The 10,064-nt window shown below is 35.1% G+C and overlaps 1 protein-coding gene across 1 annotated transcript; it reads right to left on the bottom strand.

The window, feature by feature from the left end:
• Positions 1–8,178: 8,178 nt before the first annotated feature.
• On the bottom strand, positions 8,179–9,437 carry LOC133337273 (salivary glue protein Sgs-3-like). Its single transcript, XM_061545514.1, has 2 exons — positions 9,044–9,437; positions 8,179–8,972 (listed from the first exon to the last, which is right to left on the bottom strand). The coding sequence occupies exons 1-2, from the start codon at positions 9,435–9,437 to the stop codon at positions 8,179–8,181; spliced, it is 1,188 nt and encodes a 395-aa protein (XP_061401498.1).
• Positions 9,438–10,064: the final 627 nt, after the last annotated feature.

Genomic DNA, 10,064 nt, shown 5'->3' with positions numbered 1-10,064 from the left:
GAACTTTGAGTTGTAGATGTTGTGGTTGAATTTATCACAGGTGCTGCTGTTGTGGATGTTGTTGTACCATTACAAACGGATGGTATAAGAGGACATTCACCATAGAATAAAATTGACCAGTCTGAAAAGAAAACAAATAAATTAAAATTTATTTAATTTTTAAGATATAAAGATGTCCAAATATTAATATATAACATTTTTATGTTTGAAATCGAAAAGTGGTACAAATTAGAGATTTTTTGTTTTTAATTTATTGGAAGTCCAAAAAAATTTAAATTATAAATTCCAATGACATAGTAATTTCACTATTGTTTTTTAAAGTTTTAAACTATTGAATCAAGTCGTAGTAGAGCAATTTTGTTGATTGTTAGGTAAAATAGGACATTCTCCATTGAACAGTTTTGACAAATCTGCAAAGAAAGGAGAATGAAGACAAGTGAAGGTATTGTCCGGAAGATGAATGAGTAATGTTATAACCTTATAATATTATTCTGGAATACATCTTTCCTATAAAAAACCTAGCATGGTCAAAACATGGCATGTATTGTAGTGAGAAAACGAAATACCAAATACCAGGAATTAGGTTTATAAATTCAGTCAGAACCTTCAATCTAAAATGAAGTGGGACATTTAAATGGAGGCTACATCAAAAATTGTCCATTAGTAAACCTGTAGGCCTATTCTGTAACTTTAACAACATTCGATAATGTCCCTCTCTCATAGAAGTCCTGAACTCTAGTAGTCGATTTTCACAATCCTCCCTAGATAACAATTTTTTTTATCATCAAAGACATTTTGTAATGCAGGAAAAAATATGATAATCGCTTGGTGCCAAATCCGGACTGTATTGCGGATGCATTAAAATTTCCCAACCAAGCTACCGAAGTTTCTGGCGATTCACTGTAGATGTGTGTGGCCTAGTGTTGTCCTGGTGGAACACCAGAAACGTTGGAACGTTATCTGGTGGCCAATTCTAACCGTTTCTGGTCAATTGTAAATGGTTTAAAATAGTTTTATGGTCGATTTTTAGCTCCTGGGCGATTTTACGACTGCTAACATGCCTGTCAACTTCGATCATTTTTCCGATTTTATCGACGTTTTCGACGACGGGCCTACTTGTGCGAAGTGCATCTTTAACATCAAATATTTCTGAACGGAATATACAAAACCAAAATTGCACATAATAGGTATCGGAACCATAAACATCATTCACCATTTTAGCCGCTTGGCTTGCATTTTCGCCTTTGTCAAAGAAAAACTGTAAAATATACCGAATTTTCTCTTTGTTTACTTCCTTTTTCATCACCCTGTAACTCACAACTGAATGCACCAAACAAAAAACAGCAAACTATTTTTTTTACTGTGAAAAATACTGTCTACTGTCTACCTTCCAACGAGCATAAATCTGAAATTGTATGATCGATACTTTACGAGAAATCTATCAGTACAGCTATCTGCCGAAAAAATAATGGATTTCTTTTTCCCCAACCTAATATAATGTTTATGGAGTCTCCGGTGAATATTTCGATGTGTTGCAAACGGAATGAGAAATTTAATAAAAAACTTCACCTTATGGTGGAGGGTATAATACTTAATAGGAATATGCTAGTGGCAATTTTATGCCCTCAAACTCTAATATTATGGTCCTGCAGCATTTTTGGCAATTTGAAGGTTTTTATGTGGCTATAATTTGGCATTATTTGTTTTTTTTTTTTTTTTTGGAGAAAAAAATGTTTCCAGAAGATTTTAATGGTTAAAGTTTTGACATACCCGCCATTTATGCAGAAGTTCTTTTTCGATATGTCACTCATTTATCTTTAAAGTTTGGCCAATTTCCCCAACAAATTGCCTATAATTTTGCATTCCGCGTTCTTGGCTAAAACATATTTGCAAGTATATTCGATATGTAAAACACATATCCCGCATATAAACTATTTCTTGTCCCATTCTCGGTATTTTGGAGATTTTAGTCGCAGTATTCCACCGAATGGACTGCAAAGTGATATTCCGGACTCCTGGTGAAAAAAAAAATTTCAATATATGTCCTCCTTTTAATTTTGGGTACTTTGAAGTTCCTAACCCAGTTTTCCCATCTGGGTGCCTGTAATTTGGTATGTAATCTCTCAAACCCAGTTATATTTATATTTTAATCGAATCGTTCAGTTGCTACAATATATAAGTAGGATTTTTTAAATTAACTGTAGAACCAATAAGGGATAGACTAGCAATTTACGACATTACACGTTTGAAGAGAACTTTATACTCAAACTCTGAGGTCCAAGATACTTTTGGATCCGATAAATCTTGTCTACTTATCTAAATTTTGAAGAGCCTATAAGACTATGGATACACAATTTGTATATAGCCTGACTACCTCGTATTTCTTGAGCAGAACCTGGATTCGCAGAGAAAGGTCGCCCATGCCGTGCGTCCTTAGGTATTTCTTTCACAAGCATATATTCAATGTTGCAAGCCTTGTTGAATTCTGCAACATTTTAAAGTCATTTTTCGAAAATACGATGGCGGTTCTTGAAACACTTTAATAAGAAGATTAGTCGTCTTCGAAGACGAGTAACATCCAACGAAATTTCTTCGTAGAACTGAGCAACAGTGGGCGCTCAATTATTTTGCCTTAAGTCTTCGAAAAACGGACTAGGGGAGCTGAATGATTGCGCACCATGAAAATACGACCGCACACAGATCGACTTTAACCAGTCCCCTCTTAACATGACAAAACTTGGGATTTATTTCAGTTCCGAAACGAACTTCAAAGCAAATACTCCGCAGAAGGAATGAACGGAACTTGATATGGTTTTTTCGTTCATCACCTTCATTTTGTTCAAGTCGTTAAATTTTGACCTAGTTGACCTAGTTACTTTTTATCCAATCGTTCAACTAGATCTTCCCGTTCTTTGGTCGAATTAACTCAACGATTAAACTAAAATGAACTATACAACTAATGGAATGAACTAATTCATTTCATGAAGTGATGCATTATTAACCACTCCAGGAAGGAGATTGCGCACGTTTGGACTTTAGGATTTACATATGGTGTATTAATGTTATCTGCAAATATGCTGATTATTGTACATACTTACATGTTGCAGTTTGTATCGCTCTCTGAAAGAAACATTCATTTTGAAATGTTTGGGTGGTACAATTAATTCTGGCGCAAATTGGTTTATAATCCAATGGGCAAGGACAGCGGCCCATATTTACAATTTGCCAATCTATGTAAAATAAAAAAAATTAAAAAAAAATATTAGATTTTTTTGTAAAAAAATTGTACAACAAAAATACTTACTTCTTCCCGTTTCTCTTATATCATCATAGAAGTTATCCAAATTAGGAAATTCTTGCAATTTATTATCGTAGATGGCACATATGGTTTGATCACTCGATGGACAAGAAGACGAAACACACGTACCATTCGAAACAAATTGCCAATCTGGGGAAGAAGATGGAAATGGTATAATTATTAGTGTTAGGATTATTTAAATGGGATTTTTGGACTCACTTTCTTTTTTCTCACAAATATATCTTCGCATTTCACAAAGATTTGTAAAATTCTTCTGCACATTGTGATATGAACCGCAAACAGGTTGACTGATTTTGTTACAATATTTCGGACAATATTTATAATCATCTTCTTTTTGGGGGAATGTTGAGGGATAGCAATCACTTAAGGCGGTTACATTTAAAACTGGAAAAAAAATAAACAATTTCAATTTTATTCAATATTATATTTTTTTATTATTAAAGATATCTCTAAACTCATCTTGGTCTTATATTCGCTGTGGAGAGATTTTCTGTAAATATATCTACTAAAAATATTTTAACTTACTCGGCTGTCCATCCCTTAGCTGCCTTCCATTGAAATCATTCAATTCACACTGGTTCTCGAAAAGGAAATTTTCCACACCATTTGTACCACAAACTGGTTCCGTGCCCATTATACACTCGGATTGTGGAGCACTTTGAGTTTCATACTTCGATTCCGTTTTATAATTGTCATAGGCTGACAAAGGGCCCACAGTGGACATTAATAACAATAAAATATTCAAAAACATTTTCTTATATTCTTAATTAATTATAAAATACTAACTTATTTTGGCTAAAGTTTTGAGTATTTATACCAGCGAATTCAATATTGCGTAATTGGTTTAAGACAAATGGTGTGGTTTCTTTCGAAAAGAATTATCTGCAAGAAAACCCATTGTTAGACTTCTTTTTTGTTCTTACAAGGGATTGAAACGTGCAATTTCGAAAGTAACTTAACATCCACCAAGAAGAGTCATCATTCGTCATACGTATGTTACCATTATTCGCCATTAAATTGTCGGCTAACAAAGAAGACCGAAATTGGTTTGTGGTATTGAAATGTTATTTATATTCAACATGCACATATTTCGAAAACATATAATAGAAATGAAAACCTCCGCGGTTTCTGTAGTCGAAAAATTATTCTTGGATTTTCGAAGACTTGGCATTGTGTGAAAAGGAATGTCTATGACTCACTTTAACTTCCCTCAACATGATGATTTTCATGGGATAAAAAACTGTGGTGAAAAATAGTTCACTGACAATTAATGTGCAAGAATATAGTAATTTTTAACAGTTGGCGATAGATACATACCCTCTCACCCAATTACATCTTTATTATACACTGATTCTAACTTTTGTATGCCATTTTGGTTTGCGGAATCACTGTCTAGTTTCTAAATGAAGCAATATTATTTGTATTTCAAAATTGTGGCGGTTTTGGGGAAGGTACCTGATCTGATGGATTTTGTAATAAATCTATAGTCATGAGAAAATGTTAAGGTCTGCATTACGTTATAAATTATGTATTACTTTATAGAAGAGAACCTGTCCTATCTGATACTTCATTGCGTTCATATGATTATACCCTCCGCTATAAGGTGGAGGGTATAATCATACCAAATATTTGGTATGTTGACGATTTCGGCCAAGTTTTCCAACCTAATCAGCCTTATTTGTTATTTCGGGTTCTCACTGAATAGGTATTCTACCATAAATGATCAATATTGATCCAATTTTATTAATAATATTGGCTCATGATTTGTTGTAGCCCTCATATAACAGTAGCCCCCCAATATATTTGATATTCTGGGCGTTTTTCAACCTAAATGTTATTTTTAAAATTATTATTATTGGCTTCTATTAATGGTAGCCCCTTATTCGGTATTTTTCGGCCAAAAATACCAATATACGTTTACGTTTTGGTATAGATCCGATAAATGCATGATCTAACACATATTGCAATAACATAGTCCCCAATGGCCGAGCTTGTCATGGCTGAACTTATAAAGTTAGAACATTAAGTGCAAAATAAAACATCATTTAAGGGACCCCCTGCATTTTCGATTTCAAATTGTTATGATTTTCAAACGGCTGGAAAATGGACGTGCATTACATTTAAGACCTGTAACTTTGAAGGATAAAAAGAATTAATTTACATAATTTTGTTTTTATACCCTTCACCACACTGTGGTACAGGGTATTATGTCTTTGTGCATATGTTTGTAACAGGCAAAAGGAAACGAGATAGACACATGGTTCCTTTTGAGAATATGCATATAATCACTTTCTGAATCGATTTACACATGTCCGTCTGTCCGTCCGTCCATGTATTTTTGCGAACAAAGTACAGATCGCATTTATGATCCGATTTGGATGAAATTTGGCACAGGTCACTTATTGTGCCCACGGACGAACCCTATTGAAATTGAGAAAAATCGATTCAGATTTAGATATAGCTCCCATATATATTTTCGTCCAATTTAATGTAAATGGTCCCAATATATCTTTCGATTTGCACGCAATTTGGCACAGCGTACTGAATTAGGTCTAGAATGATGTGTGTTAAATTTCCTGAAAATCGGTCCAGATTTAGATATAGCTCCCATATATATTTTTGTCCGATTTAAAATAAATAGTATACCAAAGTCCCTAAAAATCGTTTGATTTGCACGAAATTTGGCATAGCGTAATGAATTAGGTCTAGAATGCTGTGTGTTAAGTTTCCTAAATCCGATTTAATGTAAATGGTGTACCAAAGTCCTTATATATCTTTCGATTTGCTCGAAATTTGGCATAGCGTACTGAATGAGGTCTACAATGATGTGTGCTAAGTTTCGAGAAAATCATTTCAGATTAAGATATGTCTTCTATATATATTTTCGTCCGATTTTATGTAAATGCTGTACCAAAGTCCCCATATATCTTTCGATTTGCACGAAATTTGTCATAGCGTACTGAATTAGGTGTAGAATGATTTGTGCTAAGTTTCGAGAAAATCGGCTTAGATTATATATAGCTCCCATATATATTTTCGTCTGATTTAATGGAAATGGTGTACCAAAGTCCCTAGATATCTTTCGATTTCACGAATTGAGCGTAGTACTGAATTGAGCGTAGAATGATGTGCGCAGAGTTTTGTGAAAATCGGTTCAGATTAAACTTGCCCGAATGAAATGAAATTTAGCATAGGTTCCAGATCACACATTCAAGTTTGTTCAATGTCATGTCAATGTTCTTTCGAAAAGGCGGAGTCTGTTTGGAGACATATGTAGAATATACCCAAAGTGGTGAAGGGCCTAGTCCGACTTTACAACTTTCCTTACTGGTTTGTCATAACGTTTGAATGTTGACATTAAGTGTAGAATGAAACATAATTTAAGGGAACGAAAATTCCTCCTTTTTGCGGCCGGCATAACTTCCGATCACAGGAACGACAGATTCCGAAAATTCCAATGACATTCAATGTCTGACTCATGTATGAACTAGGATTATTATTTTTTCTGTAAAATCAAAACTTGGCCCCAGGGACACCATTTTGCATTTCAATATTTGCTTTGACTTTAAAAACATGCAAGCAAAACTTTTGGCCGCCTATGTCAAATGGTTCGCCAGTTGATGAGTTTAAGTACGCGAAATAGGGGTATCTTTGTATGGGGCTACCAGTAAACGTGGACCTATATACATTCATTTGGTACCCAAAGAGAACCCTTTGTGTCATATTACAGCCAATTTGATCGGAAAATGTGTCTAGTAGACAAAAAATACCTTAAATCGGGACGTGCGGTTATATGGGGGCTATATTGAAACTTGGGCCCAGGAACCCCATTTTGCATTCCAATATTTGCTTTGACTGTCAAGTGGTTTGCCAGTTAATGAGTTTATACCCAATTTTTGGGTAAATACTCAAAATAGGGGTACCTTTGTATGGGGGCTACCAGTAAACGTGGATCTACAAACATAAATTTTTGCATGGACTTTGGTACCCAAAGAGAACACTTTATACCAAAACTTGGGCCCAGGGACCCCATTTTAAATTTCAATATTTGCTTTGACATTAGAAAAATGTAAGCCACGTCTTTAAAGTATCTTAAACTATCCATTCTAAATCGATTTGATAACAGAAACCCGGAGGGTGTAAGAAGTTGTATTTTGGATTCAATATAGTAAATACCCAAATAAATGCCCACAAATGAGTATTTACCCAATTTTCCGGGTATTTACCCACTGCCCATCTCTCTCTACAATTGCTTGACGATTCTCCGAACCCCAAATACGAAAATTCTGTTTATTAACATACCCACCGAGTGAGAAATGCAATTCAGCGATAAAGAAAATTTTGTTCGAAAAATTGCTGTACGTATTTTTATTTTAGGTATTTTTAATGTCCACGTCATGACTTCGACTCGGCCCGAAGCTTACGATGTTTTTGCAAGCACAAAAAACAATGGACTATATCTGTGATTTTCCTATATGTGTAATGGACAATAGCGAAATTTTACCAAAAAACGGAGATAATTCTGTCCACATCGCACCTCTCGTTTCTTCTTATTTTTAATTTCATATGTCCTGCGTCAATATTAAACATTCGGTTGGGTTTGTTGTCCGTACCAACACTTGTTTGATATATTGTAATTAGCATTTATATCGAAATAGATTGGAAAATACATACAAAATACGGATTTTCTTTTTTGTGAATAATTTGTTTATTTATTGTGAATTTTAAATGTATGTATGTAAGTTATGTGATTATATAATTTCTAAAATATTGTAATATATATAGGAATATAGGAGAAAACTTTAGATAAACAAAATATTAAGCTATTATGGGAAATATTGACTTGAGGATAAAATTTATTAACATGGTACATTATTGAAGACATTTCCTTCAGCATAGATGCCATAATCATTACCGACATTATTTCTGTAGGAGAGTACAGCACCAGGTGGTAAATTACCAAGAGAAGCACCACGAAGAGAATTGAGAAATTGGGCAAACAATAATGCTGATGGTTCATATACCGAAGATGGGTCAAATTCTGGAGCTGGTGTTGTATAAATTTCATTTAATGCACCCACAGCAAAACTAGGTTGTGGTGTTGTTATATCAAATAGGGAATCATGGGATGTTGGATCGGTGGTAAATGCTGAAGAACTTGGTTCGGGAGATGTAACATGTGTTGATGTTAGATCAAATAGGGAATCATGGGATGTTGGATCGGTGGTGAATGCCGAAGAGCTTGGTGCGGGAGATGTAACGGTAACCGCTTCGGGAGTTGTTGGTTCTGGAGTTGTGGGTTCAGGAGTTGTAGGTTCAGGAGTTGTGGGTTCAGGAGTTGTGGGTTCGGGAGTAGTTGCTTCGGGTGTTGTTGGTTCTGGAGTAGTGGGTTCAGGAGTTGTGGGTTCGGGAGTAGTGGGTTCAGGAGTTGTAGGTTCTGGAGTTGTAGGTTCGGGAGTTGTAGGTTCGGGAGTTGTTGGTGCTGGAGTTGTGGGTTCTGGAGTTGTTGGTGATGGAGTTGTTGGTTCGGGAGTTGTGGGTTCGGGAGTTGTAGGTTCAGGAGTTGTTGGTTTAGGTGTTACCACAGGTGCCTTTGTAGATGTCTGCTCAGTATTTAAACCAGGGCATGCACCGCTTACGATTTGTATCCAAGCTGTAAATAAAAGAAAATAAAATTATTTTAAAAAATTCTCAAAAGAAATTCGCTTCTTCGTCCAAACTTACATGTTCCGGTTCTGTAACTTTCTTCAGCCATGGCACAAGGACTGCTAAAAGTCTTGGTTTCGAACAAATTTGTAGCACAAATTGGCTCATAGGCTGTGGAGCAAACACTTGGAATGGTGGGACACGGACCAGTACAGTAAAATGTAAAAGAATAACCATTCTTGTTGTAATCCAAAAATTCTTGTAAATTATAGAAGGTTTTATAAAATCCATTCAAAACTCCACACACTGGTCCTCTGTGGTGTGAGCTGCCATGGGACCCATATGCAGGCGAGTGATGAGAATAAGGATAAGGGAAGTTTGAGGAGGGTGCATTGGAACTCCATGGCAATACAGTGGCATTGGAAGGCAATACCATAACACAAATTGCTGCTACAATGAAGATGACTTTCATGATTGCTATTTTTTTCAAAATTTATTTTTCTATTTTTGAGATTTTTTGAATAATGATTGAATTGTTGTTGTTCAGTTGATACTGTACCTTCATCACTGACTAACCCCACTATTTATATGTTTTCTATTTTCGGTGTAAATATGGTTATGTAACCATTTAATTCATTCATAAATTATTTTCAATTCAATATTTTTATTTTCTGTTTTTTTTTCTAGTATTACAATTTCTATAACCTTTGTTCTGACATTATTACACATTTCTCTTGACCACGTGCTCCATCTAATGTTCGCCCTTGATCGTGTATGTAAGCTTATTGTTAATTCCGCATTTGTAATCTTAGTTACCTTGTTTTTTATACCCTTCACCACACTGTGGTTCAGGGTATTATGTCTTTGTGCATATATTTGTAACATGCAAAAGGAAACGAGATAGACACATGTTTCCTTTTGAGACTATGCATAGAATCACTTTCTGAGTCGATTTATGCATGTCCGTCCGTCCGTCCGTCTGTCCGTCTGTAGATGTTAAATTGTAAACAAAGTACAGGTCGCATTTATGATCCGATTTCGATGAAATTTGGCACAAGTCACTTATTCGGCCCAAGGACAAACCCTATTGAAATTGGGA

Source organism: Musca vetustissima, unplaced genomic scaffold, assembly GCF_032173495.1.
Source record: "Musca vetustissima isolate MV318-11 ecotype Yass unplaced genomic scaffold, APGP_CSIRO_Mvet_v1 utg90372, whole genome shotgun sequence".
In the NCBI taxonomy this organism is placed as follows: domain Eukaryota; kingdom Metazoa; phylum Arthropoda; class Insecta; order Diptera; family Muscidae; genus Musca; species Musca vetustissima.
This window is presented reverse-complemented; position numbering and strand designations above follow the sequence as displayed.